The 22,412-nt window shown below is 42.6% G+C and overlaps 1 protein-coding gene across 2 annotated transcripts; it reads right to left on the bottom strand.

Moving 5' to 3' along the window:
- Positions 1 to 2,095: 2,095 nt before the first annotated feature.
- On the bottom strand, positions 2,096 to 21,613 carry ERGIC2 (ERGIC and golgi 2). 2 transcript variants are annotated; one of them, XM_072357920.1, is made up of 14 exons: positions 21,491 to 21,613; positions 19,756 to 19,901; positions 16,995 to 17,103; positions 15,149 to 15,195; positions 14,290 to 14,360; positions 12,950 to 12,990; positions 11,790 to 11,891; positions 10,610 to 10,705; positions 9,938 to 9,993; positions 8,882 to 8,980; positions 7,579 to 7,676; positions 5,260 to 5,422; positions 4,267 to 4,346; positions 2,096 to 3,560 (listed from the first exon to the last, which is right to left on the bottom strand). In XM_072357920.1, the coding sequence occupies exons 2-14, from the start codon at positions 19,859 to 19,861 to the stop codon at positions 3,495 to 3,497; spliced, it is 1,134 nt and encodes a 377-aa protein (XP_072214021.1). In that variant the 5' UTR covers positions 19,862 to 19,901; positions 21,491 to 21,613; the 3' UTR covers positions 2,096 to 3,494. The 2 variants fall into 2 exon arrangements, with proteins under 2 accessions (XP_072214021.1, XP_072214012.1); XM_072357911.1 differs by having other exon boundaries at positions 21,381 to 21,520.
- Between the last annotated feature and the right edge of the window lie 799 nt (positions 21,614 to 22,412).

Genomic DNA, 22,412 nt, shown 5'->3' with positions numbered 1-22,412 from the left:
GTGCTGCCTACCTGGAGCTCAGCTCCACACAGCAGCTCCCGAAGAGCTTGCAAGGATCTCCACAGCGGTGAGTGGGGCGCTGCTCCCAGCCCTGGGCACAGCCAAACCCAACAGAACAGCTCCACCCAACACAACTGCAAGCTGCCTCCTGAGCACAGTGCAAGGGCTGGCACCGCAGCCGTGGTGTGTGGGGCCCTAAACAGAGCCGAGCACCTTGCTAGCTCACTTCTGCAGCACTCAGCACAACAGGTACCTCTGTCACACTTGGTTTTCTCCTGCCCACCGATGCACCTTGCTGTTCCACCTCCTGCTGAGCCATGAAGCAAGCCGGCCCTCAAATGAGCTCCTGCAGGCAACAGGTCTGGCTACATCCTCACCTTTTTCTTCTCTGTTTAGAGATTGTTTGCAAAACATTGCAAGTAGCACTGGGGTGTCACATCCTGATTCAGAGATTTCATAGCGATTTTTCAGTGCACTGCAATTCTGGCTCTCAGGTGATGTTCTGAAGGGTACTCCATCCTGCTAAAACACAAACAGCAGCAGCAGTTCACTGTGTCTCCTTGTGCCCTAAAAACAACAGGGTTACATGAGGAATATCTGCTTACAGTGCCTCCTCACCTCCTCTTGTGTAACTACACCTGGTGGAAAAATAAAGCTGTAATTTCACTTATGACTTTTTGGCAGCACCCATTTCTCCTAGGCCTGGAATAAGTGAAGCATCCCGCATGGAGGGACAGGGTTTCTCACCTGCACCAGGCTGGCAGCTCCCCGCTGCCCTCCCCACCTGCCAGCACACAGGGATGCTGGGACAGCCAACTCCTGGGGGGGCACCCACAGCCCCACACAACGCTCAGCCCAGATGAGGCTCCCAGTGGCACAGCCCTCGCCCCAGGACACAGTCACAGCAGCGGGGCAAATCCCAAACCACTCTAAATGGAAGCAGGGCAGAGTTGTATTTTCTTGGCCCAAAAACACAGCAGAGAAGGACTGGGCAGCCAAAGTGATCTCCCACTGACATGCTGTGAACACGCTTTGCAATGGTTGAAAGCTTCTCCCTTCATTCTCTTGTCACCATTCTAAAATCAAAGATAAAAACACAATTTTGACCTTCTTTCTCAACCCAGAAAATGACCGTTTCCCATCCACTACATCCCTTTTGGGGCACACGCTTCACAACAACGCTGGGATTGACTTCCCTTTCATTCTTTTCATACTACGCCCTTCACTTTTTGCCCACGCTGCAGACAAACAGGACCAAACAAACCTACCATTTCAATCTCCTGTTTTTCCTGGAGCACCTTGCACTGGCTTGCCCAAATTACAGCACGTGGCACACGGAAAGTGGCACCAGCTGGAACAACTGAAACCCTGCAGGGAGGAGGCAAACAGCACCACAGACACAGAAGTCTGGACGATCCCACATTCAGTCTGCAAAGCAGAGCCTCAGATCTGGAGGTCAACCTTAAGTTTTCCTCCACTGTCACACAAGCTTTGTTCTAGAAAGAACAATACAAATACATCATACTGGGATTTAAGACACAACAAACCATTTGGCTCTTTTAGATGACAATAGAAAAGAACATTAAAGTTCTGGTACAAAAAGCCAACTGAGAGAAGTGCCCCCACCAGCGCAGTTTGTCCCACGCAGCTAAAAAACAGGTGCTGGGGCAGAGCACAGAGAGAACCTGTCCCAACGAAAGGAGGGAAGAAACCTCAGAGGGAAATGCCAAAGAGAAATGGGAACCCAGAACTTACAGCTTCTGATCTCCATTCCCACTGAGGGCAGGAGTTTGCTTTTCAAGCTGCTGAGCTTTTACCAGTGTTAAAAACAAAGAAAACCCATCAACTCCCCAGAACAGAAAAGCACCGAGGCTGGCTGTTACCTCACAGACCTGCCTCCCTCAACTTCTGCCTTTCTCCACAGTCAAACTGAGCGAAGGCCCTTCCTCGCTTCCCACACTTTAGTTGGTACTTCACGCAGTTTCTCACTTTAAGAAGCTCTTGGTTCTGCAGAGAAAATCAGCTCAGTTATTTATGCCGTATCCATCACCAAGACCCCAGCTGCTGGTAAATCACGTTAACAAAAGTCAGCAAAACCTGACAGCATCACAAAGACTTTTATTTTTCCTTAGTTAGTCCCTGATAAGGCCAAGGTCAGCATCATCTCACAATCTGTTATTAGATCAGTTTTGCTGGGAAGGAATCACACCAGTGATGTTTTTTAATCCTGGGGAAATAACTGTTTAACCACAGGTGTGTGCCTGTAGTTCAGCTGCAAGAGGATGGTGTTCAGTTTCTCAAAGCACCAGCTGCGTTAATAACACTCGCTCTCAACAGCATCTTAACAATATAAACTGATATTGCTCTTTTTTGTTTATTTTACAAAAACCTTCACGAACAGCAAGGATGGACTCTGTGCGCCCCCCTTCTCACCATCTGTTTGCAGCAAAATGATTGCAGTTCCCTGAAGCCACCTCCTGCATGGAGACCAACCCCACCGCTCCCTGTCTGGACTAGCAGACTTCCCAACCACCTCCATGTTCCTGTGATGTGTAAGTGAACCAAAGCAAGGCAGTACCTGGCTTCTTCTGCTCTCCATACTCTGGATTTACATACCATGGCTTGCACGCTAGCAGCAAAGGTACAAGGAAAGTTGCATTAAAGCAACTTCTTAACTAAGAAAGGACCATATAAAGAGTTACCTGATCTTTTGTAAGGGAGTCAAAACTACGCTCAGATGCCTCATTTAAAAGGCTTCTCATTCCAACTCAAAAACAGCACCATGCACACTGGAACCATTCTCAGAGGCCTTGGCCACTTCCACAGCAAACACCAGAAATGCTGGTTAAGCAGCTGTATGAAAACAGGAGTTCCCCTGCTCTGCATCGTGCTTCTTCCTCTAAGGAATGTGAGACTACACAGGCAGAAGCTACGACCAACAGTATGGCTTGGGCTCCATCTTACTTCAGAGCTGTCTTTAGGATTTTCTAGATTCACTCCCCACTTGTATCTTAGTCCCCACCCTCAACCATTAAAAAAGAACAAGAAAACACAAACCCAGTTTGCAAACCTAAGAGAAAACTCCAGCTTTACTAGTGTCGCTCTCTGCTTGCTGCCCAGCCCTCCACACATCCCAGCTGTTCTCTTTTCTCACTGGAGCCTGCCAGCCTCTTAGGCACAGAACTGAGATCACTAAGCAGAGCCTCCAGTGCCTGATGACAGTCAGAACCATCCAGGTTGACCACAAATACTGTAGTGGCAGGAACGCTCCTTCAGACTCCAGAGGATGGCCCACCACACCAGCCTCACAACCTCCCATGACTCCATATGCACTTAAAAAGACAAAAAGTTACATCAATTGTTGTTTGTTTCTTGTAGAAGCTTCACTTCCCACTGCCCACCAGCACTGTCTCTGCATATTGCACAATGTTCTTGTTATTATAAAAAATGTCTTCTGTATCAAGCAGGAAGAAAGAGAACTCTCTCAGGAGGCGCTAATGTGTACTGTTGTCCGTAGTTAGAGGTAAGTGGTTGCTTGTGTGGCCATCAGGAAGCGGGTCCTAGTCAAAGAAAAACAGTGCTATTAATGGCTTGTCCAGGAACATCATCTCCCCCTTGTCCCAAACACGCATTCCTTCATTCTCAAGTAATTTCAGTATGACTTTCACCTGGCCTCCAAAAATCATATGATCTTCACCATTCAAATCTATTCACCTTCCCCTCCTCTCCTTCCACTCAGGTAACCAGGCCAGCTAGCAGACTTCAACAAAACGGTCAAGAGAAAGACTGAAATCATAACAGCTACCTACAGACTGAGCTGAAAAAATAAGAGTGAAGTAAAATCAAGTATTTGCTGGAGGAACGTTACTATTCATGCCCTGTGAAGGGAAATGTAAAGACTGCTCAGCTCTTTTCACACTGCCTGGCAGCGGCCCACAAACTCATCAGCAGTAACGCCACAGCCCTGCAGCACATACAAGTAATATAGCAAGGATGACAAAGCAATATAGCAGAGAAATCTGTACGAGATTCGGTTTAATTAAATCAGCTCCTCAGCAAACACCCTGCGCTTCCTCATCCGTTCAGTTTTCCAATTTTAAAAGTTACAGAACCCTTCCTAAGATGTATGTCAATGGGAGGCCGACTGTGAGCACCTCACACTCCTCTGGGGCCAAGGCCCAAAGCTGTCCTACTCTGTAACAGCTCCAAGCTCTTATCAGCCATCCTCACGTAGCTGTAACGCTTATTGAAGGCCGTTTTTCTTACCGATGGAGGTCTGTAGGAGCCCAGTCTGAAACGGCAAAAAATAACTTCTGCTACGAATCTCCCAAAGCCATGTAAAATTCCTGTGATGACAAACACGATTTCAATTGTCACCAATAGTAATGCTGAAGTGTTTATGGAAATACTGCAACAAAATACTACATAAAATGAAGCACGACACGCTGCGATAAAGCAGTACGGAAAATGCTGAGAAGACAACAGGGGAAAGGAAACGTCAAGGAGGGAAACAAAGCTGTAACCTCCTGAAATGCATCAATAAAAACAAGAGCAAGGCTATCCAAGCAAATGTAATTCCCTCCATGTGGCCTTAAGGGTGGAAACACATCACAGAGTGAAATCTACTTAAAAGACAGCTCTTAGCTTAAGGCCCCTTCCAATCAAAATCAAGAGAACAAGTAACTTTTAAGCAAGATACCTTATTATGCCTTCACTAACAAACTTAATAGTGTCTTTTGGACTTTATAATTATTATTATTACTCAAGGCCAGGCTGGATGTGGTTCTGGGCAGCCTGGAATGGTGGTGAGACCCTGCACATAGCAGGGGGTTGCAACTCAATGATCTTTGAGTTCCTTTTCAACCCAGGCCATTCTATGATTCTATGATTATTTCCTTTGAAGACCAAACCCTGCAGTACACTGACAAGTTACATGAGGAGTATCTTCCCAATGATATTGGGATTCTATTCAGGTGGAAATGCTATCTCAGCTTTCAGTACTGACTTATCACTGGATGCCAACTACAGAAAATACAAAGAGCATCAGAGGGAAACAGCAGGTACTCTCCAGACACAGCACACTGGGACACTAAAAATGAGTGTATCGTGCTGCAGATTTCAGCACTTAACCCTAAGTCTGCTGGAAGTTCCGGTCTCACCGTAATTTATCCATAATAGAATTACAGTGATCTAGAATTGAACAAACAAAAACCACCCCACAAACTAATAGGACGTAAGAGAGAAAGCACTGATAGTTACCCGTCGTTGAAAAAATTCCCCCAATAATGCCACAGAGCCGTACTAAGAACTGCCAAAAAGGCATGTGTTCCTCTGTCACCGTCACCATAAGTGAACTGATATCGTATTTCATGAATATTCCTGACACTCCATGACTGCCAGCTGCGTGGTTAATTACTCTTTCCTGCGAGATAAAAGAGAAAGACAAGTTAGCTGCATCTTATTAGTAGGAAGGAAAATAACAGAGGTGATGACAAAACTCCTTCGTTGGAGAGCTGAGTCACTGCTGGTGAGAGCACTGGTGTAATATGGTGCCCCAACCCCTGTGTTCTGCACTGCTTCCTTAGAGCTACATTTACACGTCTCAGAGGATTTAATCGCTCGTTCTTCAAACCACTAGAGAAGGTCCCAAACTGGAAGGTACCATCACAGAAATTCGGGAGCTTAATTTAAATGAGGCCAACGCTATTTGGTTTCTCTTCTTGCCTGTTGTGCACTTACAAGCCAAAATCCATTACTTCCACATACACTAGAAGATTAAAAATCATGTTCTTAAGTTTCTGGGATCTGAAAACCCAAATGCAGGCCTCTTCACAATGACTGTCTCAAGTCAAACATGCAGGTTTGTGGGTTTTTTCCTGACTGAAAATAATCACAGACAAAAATAACTTAGAAAAACAAGCAACTTGCCACAACTGCTCTAAGTGGATCGCACAGCTCAGTCCTGATGTGTTCACTGAAACCCTTCCATCCCCATTTTTACAATTCCTTCTTATTATTTGCCCAAATTCTTAAGTAGATAAATCCCAAAGAGGAGAGTGTTTACTATTAATCTGCTGTTAGGGAAGTGCTGATAAATGCACTGCCAGTAAGTCTGGCTGGAAATAAACAAGAGCAGCAGAAAAGAACCTAATTGACAGCAGACAAGCTCAGCCATGTCTAGGCCAGAAAAAGAACACAGACAAGCGAAACTGAACAGAACGGCAATAGATTATAGCTCCTCTTCACCTAGATTTAACATGGTCTGCACTCAAAACACATGCAATAACAGTACAAAACCAAAGCAGACTGCCACTTGACAAGTTGCCTTTTTGTACGCAGTTAATGTTGATGTAAGTTGTTCCGCTGCCTTTATTACCAAAACCAAGTAAAAGGATGACAAAATAACATATCGATTATTGATACGAGTTCACAGAAATTTTACAGCAGTTAAAAATAGGCCACAAAATGATTTCTGTATTTCAATAGCATGGTGACAGTGTTAGTAGAGGGTTGACCAGGCATAATAACAAGGAACAGACAGCTGAAGGTAGTCCAACTAAACTTTGCCATTGACTAAGGCTCGAATTTCTGTTTGCTTGCTCCTCACCCTCTAAATGTTTCCCTAAGCCTTAATGGTCTTCTGAGGTCAAAAGGTGAAAAAAATATCAAGTTAAACAGAACACTCAGAATTCTACCATCAAAAAATGTGTTTCTTTTCCCCAGACCATTCGAGCTTCTACTGCTGCAGATTTAATTGCTGCTTGCTAAAAGCTGCTGAAAATAACTAAGCTGGTATCAGATATCCCGGCAACCAGTGAAGCCTTGCTAGGATTGAATCTTTCTAACACATGGACACAGTACCTCAAAATTCAACAACAGCAGAGATGATTCTGCCTATAGCTTTCAAACTGCATTGACCACTGGCAACTAAACCTTACTGCACTCTTGTTTTAGCCACAGCCAACTGCCTTTCTCTGGGTCTTACACAACAAATACATTAATCTGCTCAATGAATAATTGCCAAGAGCCTTTCCCAGCTCATCTGCTAGGGGTGTTCGGTTTCCAAAGGCAAACACAACCTACTGAAGAAGGAGCAAGGTATGTAAAGCCGCTTCACCTCTATTCACAAGTTCTTCTACTCCAGACAACACATTGCACCATCCCTACAAAATAAAGCTACCAACTAATTTCCTTCCTATCAGCCCAGGGTTTTGTCATTACCTTTCTCCTCAGCTTCCATTCTTAATTAAGTTTTTCCAAAGAAGTTTGTTGTTTGTTTTTTTTTTTCTCTTGGCTTGAGAATAAATAACCAAAACAGAGTTCAGTACGGAAACAGTGAGACACACAGCTGGTACATGTAAGGCCATTTGTCTTACTGACAGCAACCTTTTAAACTGGTGCCTTGTGATTTGCCCCTGGTGCCACACTGCAATCACGATGTTCTTTATGGATTCAGCATTAAACAAGCTCTTAGTAGAGTTTTCAAAACAACAGTGAGCAACTAAGCCTCAGTTCTCACATTTAAGGCCAACTGCTGCTAGATTTTCCCCTGCGTGGTTCTCCCTTATTAACACTTACCCTTTCTGTCACTGAGAATTGATGAGTTTCTGCTGAAATTTTGTATGTATGGAGTTTGGTTGGCACAACTGTGATAAAATACTGGAACATCTGGTTGTCTAAAAGGAAACAAATCTCAGTGTTGAATTAAGTACAGACTAAAAGACCTTTTGAGACACAGTCACAAAGAACTCACACTGTAATTATTAGAACAGTCAACCAACTAAGTCGTTCACACTAAGAACATCATTCAAGGTGTCCCAGCACTGCCAAGCCTACTTGAGCACCATCTGTGTGAACAAAGTTAGTTTCCATGGGGAAGGCCTATGGCAAATTTGTACTCAAGTTCATTTTACCCACGTAATGAAAATACTCATTAAAAGTGAGCCACTTGCATTTTCCAGGGCAGCAGAATGAACATGTTTCACAGTCACTTTTTACATGACATACACTGCAACAGGCATTATTAATCTTGACGGTGGTTCAAGAAGGTTTCAAGTACTTAGTTGTCTATGTAAAAACAAGAGCCCTCCTAAAGTGGCTACCATTTCTTTCTCAATTACAGTCTTCTAGAGAATTCTCCTAAAGCAACCAGCAGACTAAAACATGTATGACTTCTGTCTTCGTTCAAATCCCTAAGAAAACAAACATTGCAAAACTGAAGCAATCTATGTCAATTGCAGAAAATCGGCTGGAAGAGCCAATGGATCAGACTGTGAGACAACACAGCTTTAGAAGGTTCTAGCAATCACCTGCATGTGGGAATGGAAGCCAGAGGATACAAAGTAGGCATCTGTATAAAGCAGGTCCCTATATTCCTGTATTTATACATGGGAAAAGAGCGAGATACAAATCCTTCTTTTAGCTGCCTCACAAAATGTATCACAGAAGTGACAAATCAAACACAGGACGAGAATTTAAGACCCCTGATGTTGTTTGTTTTGCTGCTGGTAGGTTTGGGTTTTTTTGTGTTTGTTCTTTATGTCTTCTTCAGAGGAGGGCTCTATGACCTTCCTGACTAGCGCACAGCTGCAAAATTCCTCACAGCTTGTTCAGGCACACAGTAACTTCAACACAGCTTCTGGACAAAGCTGTAAGTGAGCTGCAGCAGAACAGCAAAGTCCATCAATACTGATATTGAAAAGAAACTGACCATTTAAAGTGCCAAGTCAGCAACTCAACAGCGCCGTGTTCACTATCAAAGTTAGTAAGGCATACAGGTTCTAGGTCATGAAACATTATCATTTTTCACAAATGCTCTGTGTAATTATTGAATCAATATAGAAAGCAAGAGGCTTCTTCTTAAAAACAACAACAAACTTACGATCTGATGCTATTTTTTCTGTTCCATCCAAGGGATTGATAATTCCCGGAATAAGCTCTCCAAATGACAGATGATCTATTCTGTGTGAGAAGTTATAAGCTGAAAAACAATAGAGAAGAAACAACATTTAAAAACTATGAGACTCTGTACTTTCCTCAGAGAAAAATACTCGCCTATTTCTCACAGTACTGAACACTTTAATTAAAATATTTCTCACACCAGAGTGCAGTCCAGTGGATTTGTGGTGACTGCATCAATAAATCCATACCCGTTATTTCACACATCTCAAATTTAAAATATTTAAAAAGAAGCTTAATTTCTGTAGAAAACAAATGCCAACACAAGTTATATTTGTAATCAGCCTAAGAGCTGAAGAGTTGAAATGCAGTGATTGGAAATTGCCTGTTAGGCAAATGCTGAAATTCCACACTTCTGGTTGTTGTACTAGTACTGAAAAGATTAACATTTCATAAACTAAACGTACAGAGGATGCACCAGGTTACTATCAAGTGACAACACTGCTTGATTTTGCTAAGATATGTGAGTTTTACAGCGCACACTTGTGTTCACACTCAGACATTTGGGGGTTTAATTCATTAAACACTGAGTCTGTTTTTCTCAGTAAGTCACCTTTGCCTCTCATTATGTACTACAGCAACAGACATTTACTATGTAGATTCATAAACCAAAAGTGAAGCTTCTAAAGACAAACATAAAAATTCTTAACCACCTGAGAATACCAATGAGAAATTGGTATTTTGGATTGAAATAAAGGAATTTCACAAGCTAGCTGTGTTACAACGTGCATCTGAGGTTTCTGTTATCATTACTACAGAAGCAGCCCAAAGATAATACTAATGATGTTAAATGAATGTGTGTGGGGGGGGAGGCTAATTTACTACTATGTAATAATGTCTCAAAGAGTATTCATGTTCTTCTGCAGCGCCACTGCCCAGCCAGCACATTATCCAGCAACCTATGTTACCGTATGAGTCAGGTGAGTTTGTTCTGAAAGAAATGATGCTCATGTGTATGAAGATAATAGAAAGCACTTACACTCATGGCTTACAAGGGCTGCCAAGTGCGCGTGGCCTCGAGGGTGCGGTATAGCCCTAAAGAAAGTAAGATTATGTTTTACAAAAAACTTGCTTAATGAACCCATGCAGAAATACACAGTTTTCCTAAACTGGGCTATGTAGACTATGTACCTCTCCCTGTTTCAGTAACACCAGAGGAAAAACTTTCATTTATTTATATGTTAGGACTACAACCAATAACCAGGTAATCACCCTTACAATGAGGAATGAAAAACTGTTAAGAAAGCTCCCGAAGAAAAAAAAGTCCAAAGAGAAAGAGGAGCATGCTTAATAGAAATACAAATGGAGCAGTGAGCAAAAGGAAGCAAGGGAATGCAAAGTTCCAGGTTGAGAACTTCAGGCAGGAATAGAGAAGTGATGACAGACCTTATGAAAGACTGAAACAAATGGCTCTGGAAAGAGCATAAGAACTTTGATATCTATGATACAGGTGGTTCAAGACCAGACAGAAAAGACTCTTGGACAAACATCCGCACAAAAACACCAGCTGGAATTCCATGCAGACAAATAAAAACCACGGTTGTTAATTTCAAAGTTAAAAGCATACAGACATACACACATGCACATACTATATACAACGTAGAAGTCATTTTTTAAGATCTTTTATTTTCAGGAATTGAACAGAACATACTTGCCCACAGTTATGTGAAAATTCCCTGCCACTTTATTGACATACAGATGACCGTGAATTCTGCATGCATCTGGAGACTCTAATGAATTATCTTCCCTGTTTAAACAAAAACAACAAAAAGGTACTTGAGAATATTCACTGCCTAGTAAAAATAACATAGTGTACTTAGATTTCTTTTTTCCTGGAACAAAGGCATAGCATTATCACCTACCACTCCATCATATTCTTCTGGAATCACAAGTGGGATGGGTAGGAAGGAGGGAACAGATACAGATCAGCCTGCAGAAATCCATAAGCTTATGTTTATAGCTGTATTCAGAGTTCTGGTCTACAAAACTAACTTGGACAACTGAACAGAAAACAGAGCTATCAACTATCTTGTCACCTTGTGAGTTCCACCTGCCCCAACTTCCAACCAAGAAGTTTCTTCAGAGATTTTTGTTGCTACATTGTATAGAACGAAATGCATGTCACATAACACTGTAGCAAAAATAGCTTTCCCCGTTCATTTTTTATAAAGCTTCCCTCTTTCCATACTTGCTGAGATGGCCACAACTCAGAGCACATCTCCAAATCTGCTTCTCGGAGAGGAAAAAGCTTCTTAAACACACTTCATATATAAATAGCATCTCAAATACTGTGCTAGCAAGTGTTGTGGAGACAGAAGGACTTAATGAAACTGAAGATATCACAGTATCACAGTATCGTGCGAGTTGGAAGGGACCTTAGAGATCATCGAGTCCAACTCCCGGTATTCGAGCCCTTCTGTGTAGTAGAGCAGCATTTCTGCCACTTGAGCCACAGGGGGGATTCGAACCCCGGGCCTCTGGTGTTGCAAGCAGCACCTTATACCACTGTGCCACCGGAGGCACACAACTAAATGGAAAATAAGATTTCTGAGCACTTCTCAGCCTTGCCTCAGAAAGATAAGATGCATTTAGCCTTCAATCAGATTAAAATACGTAAATAGAGTGCTTTTGGTGCTTGCTTTGTTTTATTTAAGGTTTGTATTTTACAGAGAAAGAAATCTCAGCTTACAAGCAATTTTTCCCTTAAAAAATTCTGCAGTCTTTAGATTCAGACAGAGCAAGTTTTCTGTGTGAGTGTAAGGGAAAAAAAAAGCCTACTTAAACTGGGAGGGGAGTGAGAAGAGAGAGGATTAACCCAACTTTGTTCTTACCGTGGTGGCAGTGCTGTAGAAGCACTTTTAAAAGCACTTTTGAATATCACATCTTGAAGAGAGTGCTCTTCCTGCAGCCTGCTCTGAATTAACTGCAGCATCCTAAAGATTGCACAAATGTGAAAGTATGCAACATTAAATCAGAAAATAACTTCACAATTAACCATCAGCTTTAGATGCAGTTTATAAATAGAGAAGTTAGCAAGATCTCATGTAAACATCAAAACATTGCATTAAAATTTGAGAATGATAAGCTCTGATGTTAACAGTAGTGCATTATCAAAATAACAAAGCTCAGACTCCCTAATAAGCTTGAGTTTCTGTGACAGGGCTATCAGCATAATCATCACACATAAACAAGCTACTCCTGTTTATATAATAAACAGTGCATTGACTAAGGTCTGTGAAAGACTCAAACTCATTTGCTCATGCCTGAATGTGCCCATCTGTCACTGTGGTTCAGCACTGACATTTGGATGTCGAGCTATCTCTCAACTCCTAACTTGTGCTATCAAGTATTTGTTTACTAAGGTAAGGTGAGTGAGTACATTTATGTCTCTTGGCTTATCATAGCCTAATCCCACAGGTCAGTCCAAGCCCAAAGCAGGAATTCTATCAGAGTTACCTACTGCAGCAGCCTTCGGGCCTCACAAAAAGCACATGTGCATTGTATGCTTAGACTTGTGTGGAACAGTAAAATTAAACATTTGCTCCATTCCTCCTTCCAGCATCTCAACAATCTTTTGGAGCAGTACAGCTCAAGTAGTAATACTTCTATCAGTAGAAGAAGGTGAGCTATTATGGCAAATAATTCTTAGTTCTTCTCGAGACAGCAAGAAAATCGTTCCATACACAGAAAATAATCTCATGGTACTACACACAGAAATAAACCAGACTCCAAGTATACTTCTACAGGTTTATTACAAGCACATAAAACGACAGCACTTCATTGAGAAACACTGTGCCCATTTTTGTCACAGCAGACATCCCAGCTGATAACAGAAATGAAATAAATTCACTTCTTTTTACAGACTTATCACTCCTAAACTACAAGCAGGAGCTGTGAGACCCAAATTACAGCTCTGTTACCCAACTCAGGTATAGCTTGAGGTCACTTCCAGTACATATAATATAAGCATGCATCTCAGTACTTCAGTTACCTTTGCCATTCCTTTTGTTGCGGGCTGAGATCAAATACTACCTGAAAAAAAAATAACCCAATAAAACACATCGGAAGCACCGAAGTCCCATCCCTGAAACCCAGAAAAGAATTGGGGATGGGAAGTTGTGGGAGACTAGAAGTAAGCCCACATGTGGTACTACTGGAGTTCAGAAAAGGATTTTCTCCTTAAATAATATATTTATTAAGTACAATACTCTTTTGCTTTAAATATAACTTCAGTATCTTTTCCTGCATCCGTAGTAAGTTAAGTTAGCTGTCCCTGCCCTTCTAGCCTTTGACTAAAAGAGGCCAGAAGCAACGTGCAGCAATTTATTTCTAAGTGATGTAATTGACACAAGTGGGTTTGATGCAAACAGTAACAAATTGAGCAGAGAAGCAGATTTTGGTAGACAAAGTCTGTTTCTAGGGTGATCCCCCACTGGGCATGTCCTTAAGACAAGCCACCAAACTTGCTCAGCTCACTCTGTTACTCATAGATACTCATCATTAACATCTGTGTGCTGTCATCAATTTTATGTATCAGTTAACACTGATTGTCATGGTTTTGCTCCTCCCCCTCAGCCAGCCCCTCTCATTCATTCATACACACACACACCAAGTAGCAATTTGAGAAAGAATTTTCTTCCTCACAGGACAAAACTTACATGCAGAATACGCTTGGGTTATTAGGCATCTAATAACTACAGCAGGAAGGTTTCTGATACATTTTGATTAAATGATAAATTACTTTCATCCAGTATAATTACTTTGAAGCGTATTGTATTATGCAAGCAAAAGCACTTTAAGAGCACAAGCTTATGAATTTCCAGTGCCTTCAGTTTGTATTACAGAAATTAAATGGACACATTTAATTTAAACTTGTCAACTCATACTATGAGGATACCATGGTGATTTTTCACATCTTTTTCAGCCACAGGACTCTTCTAGTTCAAAAGCAGCCACATGAACTCTCTTCTGATGTTTAACAGTTTCCCTTCCACGTAAAGTACTTTTAGCACTTATCTCAAGAACTGAGGGATACAAAAATAACTGGCTGTAGCAATCAGCTGGTTAAAAAGCACTGACCAGGGAGTCTGCTATGATCAAACCTACTGTATTCGCAGAGAATGAGTATGCAGAAATCACAGAGCACAGCCTACTTCCTTAGCAGATTCCTGCAGTGAGCACTGCAGACTGCACTCAAGGATCACACAATACTTGGAGACGTTCTGTGCAGCCCAACCGTGGCGAAAAAATCCAAGCCCGCAAACCCAGCAGTGCTTCACACTGAGTAAAGCACAATTTTGTTTCTAAGTAAAAAGATTTGACTAAACTTACTGGTTCATAGATGAGGCCATCGGCAGAGGCAACCATTGTTTCTGCTAAATCCAGAACATCGGCCCCCACATCTGTTTTATAGAGGGAGACAAATATTGAGGCACACAGGTGGTCAGAAACATAAAAAGAAAACTAGAAGTGTTCAAGTTGAGATGAATTTTCACAGTACAGTGGTAACCTTTGGCATGAATTACAGGGGAGAAGTTGGGGGAAAAGCAATCAAACAGCAACAACATAAACCAACAACCCATCACTATATTTCTTGCTAAGAAAGTGCAAACAAAACAAGAAAGAAAGCTGCCAAGCAGCTTACTACTAGGGAGGTGGTGGGGGTGGGACACCACAGAATCCCACTTTTCAACCTATCAAACCTCTGAGTAACATGAAGCAATGATATTCAGTGACCAAAATCACACTTGGCATAGATCATAGAACGGCCTGGGTTGAAAAGGACCAATATGACCATCTAATTTCAACCCCCCTGCTGTGTGCAGGGTCACCAACCAGCAGACCAGGCTGCCCAGAGCCACATCCAGCCTGTCCTTGAAAGCCTCCAGGGATGGGGGGCATCCACAACCTCCTTGGGCAACCTGTTCCAGTGCATCACCACCCTCTGTGTGAAAAACCTCCTCCTAATCTCTAACCTAAACCTCTCGTCTCAGTTTAAGACCATTCCCCCTTGTCCTAAGATGCTTTTTATCTTATACCAATTCTTCCAATGAGTCATATCAGTATACTGCATGTCACCAAGATCAAAAGTAGTCACTTAAATACTTTGAACAACATTCAGTCATACTGAAAACAAATGTATACAGCAAGGAGTGCTTAAAGCGCTGAGTTTTCACCACTGGATACTTACATTGACACCTCATGGCAACTGTAATGTCAATATTGATTCTAAGTTTACTGTAAAGAAAGAAAAGGCAAAAAGGAAATCGACAGTGAATAAAAATACCAAGAGAAATCTTAATTGAATTCTCAGGTTAGTTGCAAAAACAGTCAGCTGACAAAATTCACACCAATAAACACAAGCTGTCTGAAATATGAAGGAACCAAGACAGTTTCAATTATTAAAGCACTGATGACCACTCGTCATTTAAAATACAAAAGTATCAGACCTCTCTGTTGAATTTCAGACCTCTCTGTTAGGAGCTTCAATATCGTGACTACCAGATTTTCCTGACATAGCAGTCTAAGAGGCTGCCAGACTTTTAAGAACGTACCATTTTCAGCATCTGACACATTTTTTAAATACAAAACCAGTGCAATGAGTTACACAATTTAGCAGATCCAATAACGTAGGAGCTACAAATCCAACACTGAGCAAATACTTGAGCACCTTCCTGCTGTTTTGTCCTTAAGTCAGGCCTCTGTTTTTCCCCAGGATGCTGAGGATCAGCCTGAAGAATTGCTATAGTCAGTTCCTAGAAAACACTGCCATCTAAAAAGGAATGCTGGTTTTGCTAGCACTACTTCAGGGTAAGAAAGCTCTTTTCCCACATTTTAACAGCAAAATGCCTTGCACACTAATGTCTTTATCGTGAACTCTGCTAGAATGAATGGAGAAGGGCAGAATAACAAAATATGCCACCAAGAGGCACCAACTTTGATTCTGTGGCATCAACCAGTAATGAGGGCATTCTCTGTTAGTTTTCACAGTGGCTTCAAAGAAGTTTTAATTTGTGATGAATAAGTGCCCTCATTACAGTCACGTTCTGTCAACCCCAGGGATCTCCTTCCAGGAAGGTTAGTAGATAGGAGAAAAAGCAATTACAGAGATACAAGTTTACAGTGGTTTAAGCTGTCGCAGGTCTGCAGGCTCAGTGATTAGCCCGGTCTAACTGGGCAGCCTGCAGCAGGACGTCCTGTGACAGCCTCTTAAGCACCAGACTATACTTGCCTTCTATCACAGTTTCAGTGCAGAAAGAAACCTCTTTTAGAAACCCCTCACATCTGGTTCAAACGAAAATGAAACTTGAAATTTTAATGCCTCTCCCTTACGTTTCTCACACTCGTTATTTTTTTCCTTACAGAACCCTTTCATACTTCTGAAGTACAAGACATCAAATTAATATATTTAGCTTGTTACCACAGCAACTAAGTCAAACAGCTTTTAAAGTTGTTTAAATTCTAGACCTGTGATATTTAGAGGTGCTCAGTATACGAAATCTCCTTTAACTTCACACAGGATCAAGGCTGTGTGGCATCACCTAAGCAGGAAAGGCATGAAACTGATGGCAAACAAATATTCAGTGATCTCAGGGACCGTACCAGGAGCCAAGATCAGAAATCAGTTTGACTTCTTGATAACCCTTAAGCTTCATTTCCAACAGAATGAAAGATAATGACAATATACTAACTGTAAATTAGCATCATGCAAACTTGGAGGGTTGGCATAGCTCCACAAGAGTTATGTATCACAACACCTTCTGAACTGTTAGCAAATAGTTCCTAGTAGGTCTACAGCACCAACACACCTACATCATTTTGACTCCCTCACTGCAGTAATCGTAGTTTTTCTTCTCAATATATTCCAGGAGGAAAAAAAAATATGCTTTTGTCGGTTGATTTGTTGAATCCCCTTAGTATCTTACTTATATTTCAACCACAAATTGCTTTCAAATCACAAGCATATCTCACATCTATTCTTTCCTGAAAGGCAAACAACTTAAATTTGAAAAGAAATTATAAGGAATAAAAATTACCTTGTAAAATCCTTGTCTACTTCATATTCGTATTTCATCCAAGTGTCCCGATACACCGTAAATTCCATTATAGTTAGGAAAGCTATTGTTGTAAATGCTATCAGAGAAACTGAAAGGCAATGAAAAAAAAATTAAGATGGTGAGAAATATTCGGGAACAAACAGGACAAAATTCTAACAGAGAATCCGAGTATTATCAGTACAATCCTAATATCTTTGACTGATTTATACCTGATTTATATTTATAAGCTGCCCTTAGAAAAGAGGAAAAAAAAGCGTTCTCATACCTATAGTACTTTCTTCTGCATAGGAGAGAAAGTCCAATCTTTGCATCAAGAAAGATGAATAAGGGAAGGTTATGAAATCCCTGGAGGATTCATTAATAGGTTAAATATTCATGAGCATATAAACTAAAATGCACCGTCAGAGTTGGTCTGGACAAACAATCCTAACTTCAAGCATGAAGGAAGAAGGTGAGCCTCCAGCTCCCTTCAAACTTCCGCTTGTCTACAGCTTATGTAACTTTTATACTCAGTTTTAGAGCCAGGAAGCTGGCAGAAAACAATGTGTTGAAACAATACACATTGTATACACTATCCAATGAACAGAAGGAGCCCTTATACTACTTGTGGACAGCGGCAGTCAGGACTGCCAACCCCATTACTTTGAACAATTCCAACTCTGATGACAAGCAACTTACTCATTCTACCAACAGCTAAGTAAGTGCAGAACTGATACGCTCATTTTATGAAACAAAACTGTAGTGTACATTTAATAGCATATGTGCCCCACTTATCACACCAGTGGCTGTGCAATGCAAAGGGAACATATCCCTCCTGCACAGTCAGAAACGTGGCAAGCGTGTACAGAAGCAATTGCTACGCACCTTTCTATTAAATTAAGGCTTCTGTTAAGTTGGGAAGCCCTCAGTTAGGTGGCACAGTAGTGATTTGTGCAGTTCCTTTATAGGATAGGTTTTCCATCTGCATTCAGTAGAGTATTTCTGCAGATTCTCCAGGCAACTGAAGAAAAACAGGACTGCTTTTCATAAGCTTCAGTTTACTATACTGTGGCCTATGGCCCAGAGATGAGAGCAGGGAAATAAAGTCACAGTGCTATAGAATCAGAAAAGAAATCATTTATCATTTCCAGCTCACAAACGTTTCAAGATGCCTTCACAAAAAGATGATCATATAAACAAAAACCTTCACATCAGCACACACCATAAAGGCTGGAGCCCCAACAGCTGCTTTTTGTGTCATTCTGAGCAAAGGAATTGGCAGAATTGAGCAGAAGAAGGAAGTTCTTGAGAACAGAACCACTTTTCTGAAGGCTCTCCCAGCCCAGAGCTGGAGTCATCAACCCAAGAGATCTGTCCTTCTTCTGTAATGGGTTTTAAGATACTCAAAGGCTGTGAAGAGAGTCCTGCTACGTTCTGTATCCTCATCTTACCAAAATGTGAGCCTGGTTTCCACGTCTGAATAAAACAGAGACACTATTTTCTATGCTACCACAAAATCTGGGTAAGATGATCACACGCTGTCTTTGATAAGGCTGTTGGGATAAACCATACGAATAATGCTGAAATAACTTCTGGTGCTGAAAAATCTTTAAGGCACCCTTGACCAAAGCGACGTTCTTGTATAGCATGGCACTGCACCAGAAAAGAGGAATTTTTAACTTTGTCTGTTGTAAATTGCAGAAGAAAAATAAAGAAACAACAACTCTTGCTTCATCCGGAAATGGGCTTCTTAAGTTAACAAGGAGTTATTTCATAAACTCTTGGAGGTTATTTTACATACAATAATGCTTCAATTATTAACAGTGCAATTCAGGAAACAGCAAGGTAAAACAGAACTTTCTGATACTTATCTCTACAGCACAAATCATGTAATGACTTTAAAGGCTTATCTGTAGATTGCAGTTGCTTCTTGTACTCTTTGTTCAGCTGAGCTTCAGACATTATTACACACAAGAAGATTTTTGCTTTCTATTTCAAACTGCTAGCAGTTGCCTTCCTACAGGTCCAACAGGGGAAGCCATTTCTTTATCAGGACCACAAACCCAATGAATGGCAACATTTTCTGGTCAGATACACATAGGATGGATAGTTCTTACAGCTACAGTTCTCAGAGAGAAGCTCGAGTGATAATACAAGCACACACACTGGAATGAAGTGTTTTATTCTTCAAAGAGCTTCCCTTACTTTTAAAATCAACTGTATCTCCAAGAGGAGAAGCATTAGAAAGCTGTCTACACCCTGGTGCTCAACTCTGCTGGTTCTTAAGACATCCCTGGACAACTTTTCCTATTTATGAAATCATAGCATTGAATCCAACTTGTATTTCACTCCATACTGACACAGTCTTACCCTGAAACTTTATATTAAAGGAAACAGCTTAGAGAGAATCTGTAAATTAAGAAGTTTTACTATATCCTTGACACAGTGTGTTTCCAGTTGTAATCATTTCAAACAGCTTACAATGAACACTTACATTCCATTCTCTCATCTGTTTAACACAAAAAAGTCTTGCAGAAGATGAACAAAGACCACATCCATCAGGAGAATATAGTATATATTTACATGAAGTAGATTAAGAGATTAAGACATCAGTTTTGGCCAGTTTCAAATGAACACAGGTATCTGCTTTCCTTCTACTGAAGCTAGAACATTCAATGTTAGGCACAGTGATGTGCCTAAGAGCACATCAGACTGAGCTGACAGGCAGCCTCCATCACATGAGCATGTCAGTAAGGCCTACCTGTTCCCCCGCTCGCTGAGGTCTCCACATAGCTTTCAGGAACCTTTGGGAAGGCATCCAACTCTTTCATTAAATTCAAGGTCTTCTTCCGATTCAGTCGCCTCATCTTCAGCACACTCCTCCTCTTCCTCCTTCATATAATCCCTCTGGTTTGAGAATAAGTTGTCATTAGAAGACACAAACAATACTGCTCATCCTCAAAACCAGCTGACATTAATAAGGCGATTAATACCTAAGAAACACATTAGACAACTGGATATTCACTTTTGCTTCAAGAAAACCAATGAAACCGGCACATACATCACTGCATACCTTCCAGCCACATCTACAACATTCAATTACTGATTCATTTCTTTCCCAATGAAGTCCTTATTCATATCAGACATACAGAATTTTAATTAAAAAGCAAACCCCACTCTGAGGTAGGACCTGTAGTAAACTGACTTGACAGTGCATGGAAGTCACTGGCTTAGCAAAGAGTACCTAATTGGTTGCCTAAATCAGGAGGATTTCGAACTGCTCTGGGCCCCTGCATCGAGGCATCGTGGGCACATTATATGCTAAAAGAAAAGAAATGCACATTTTGCATTTTTACTTTTACAGCTTCAGAATTTTATGCTCCTAATAAGATTCATTCGTTCTATAAAAAGACCACCAAAGCAAATGAAATACCAAAGCATAGCTTTGGCCTTCAGAATCCTTTTTGTCCATGCAGCGAGCTCCATTCTGCTTGGAACCAATGAAACGTAAAGCAGCACGATGCTGAGAGCAGCAGCCTGCCCAGGAAACAGCCTTAAACCATTTCCCAACTGTGCAAACACCCTCGAAGCCCCATCCTGCCAACACACGATGTGTTTTAACAAGCTGGCACCGCTGCTTTCCCCCTAAAGAAACGCTGCCCTTTGCCCAGATTTCTGAAGCCAAGAAAACCATCGTGCATCGTGAAGAACACATCACATCATCATACCCTATTCGAGGCAGCCAAGCGAACCTAGGAGGGAGACATTCCTCATCACTGCGTTGTGGAAAAACGTGTTACTTCCTCCCATTCCAAGAGCATGCCAAGCCCCAGCGAGGCCTGCTGCAATTTCTGCAGGGCTGTTCCCTACTCTTGTCCCTTCCTGCTGCTCCCCTGTTGCTTCGCTATTGAGAAATAACGAAGGAATAGGCTTTTCTGGAGATGGAAGTTCAGACACCAGGACTCGCCACTGATGTCTGCCATCTCCTCGCTACACAAATCCGCTTCAGATCTCAGTGTGGACACAGGGCTGGGCAGCGCAGCCTGCCGGGACCAGCAACACAGCGCCGTGCTGGAGGAGGCTCAGAGGGAACGCGGGCAAAGATCGGCGCTGGAACGGAATCTCTGATATCCGGCATCGAAAAAAATAAATACCAACGTTTGGGAAACGAGGTCGCGTCCTCACCACCCCCGTACGGCCGCGGCCGAATGGATCGCCACAACCCCACGTGGTTTACTGAAAACTCGGGCAGGGAGCTGCAGGCACCGCGTCCCACAGCCAGCCGAGAGCGGCTCCGTCCCGCCCCACGCAGGCCCCAGCCCCGCAACCAAAGCCCTCACGCCCCGCCAGCCGCCTTCCGGCCCGTCCTGCGCAGCCCCGCGCTACCTCAAGCGTCTCTCGGCGCTGCCCGGCGCTGCGGGCGAAGCCGCGAGGAGGAGGGAGGAGGAGGAGAAGGAAGGAGCCGCGAGGCGCTGCCCGCCGCCCGCCGCGCTCACCATGGCCCCGCTCCGCTCGGCCGCCGGCGGGAGGCGCCCGCCCCGCGCGCATGCTCAGCGTCCTCACGGGCATGCGCGGAGCGGCGCCGCACGGGGAGCGCCAGCGTGTGTGGAGAGGAGTCGTTCCTAATACCGACCTAAACCCACCCTGGTGCGACTTAAGGCCTCTTCAGGCAACTTCACCTCCGGTCCTATTGCTGTTACGCAGTGAAGAGGCCAACCCCCACACCTCAGCACAGCCTCCTTACAGGCGGCAGTAGGGAGTGTGCGTACAGGTTTGCTCTTCGCTGCTTAGAAGGAAATCAGATCCGTGACAAAATAATCTCACCCAGCCTGCCGAAGTGCACGCGATTTGAAGGCAACTTAGTTTGTCTTGGCAACGACAGCATTTGAGAAGGAAAAGAACTTAAAAGTGACAAGGGAGCAGGAACAAATCCAGAGGGTATTTCTTTGCTTTTTAGGGGTAGGAGGACACCAAGCTTTGAAGAAGGAAAGGAGATACTGATCTTTTTATGACCATTTTGGAAGCTGTAATACTAACTGGACAACCGGATCAGAAAGCCATAGAGAAAAGCAGGTAGAATATAGTACAAGAGGCAGATGACAGGGCCAAAACCTAGCTTATCTGTCTGTGTGCTCTCCCATCTCCGACACAACAGCAGGCAGCTTTAGCTGCAGTGCTTTCAACTCTCATACTGACGTGCCAGACTGTAATTCAGCAGGCAGGGATTTTGCTTACTAAGCTCCACTTTCCCTCGAAATGCCCTCAACAGCGAGGACTGGAAAGAGCATCGGATGGACCTGGTTATTAGCTGTGCCTTAGAGATGCACAACAGCTGTTCCCAGCCAGCTTTGAGATAAAGCAATCCAATCTGCTCGTGGATTTGGCATTAGTGCCCACGCTACACTGAGAGGACTCTTA

The sequence above is a fragment of the Excalfactoria chinensis genome, chromosome 1, assembly GCF_039878825.1.
Source record: "Excalfactoria chinensis isolate bCotChi1 chromosome 1, bCotChi1.hap2, whole genome shotgun sequence".
NCBI classification, from domain to species: Eukaryota; Metazoa; Chordata; class Aves; order Galliformes; family Phasianidae; genus Excalfactoria; species Excalfactoria chinensis.
This window is presented reverse-complemented; position numbering and strand designations above follow the sequence as displayed.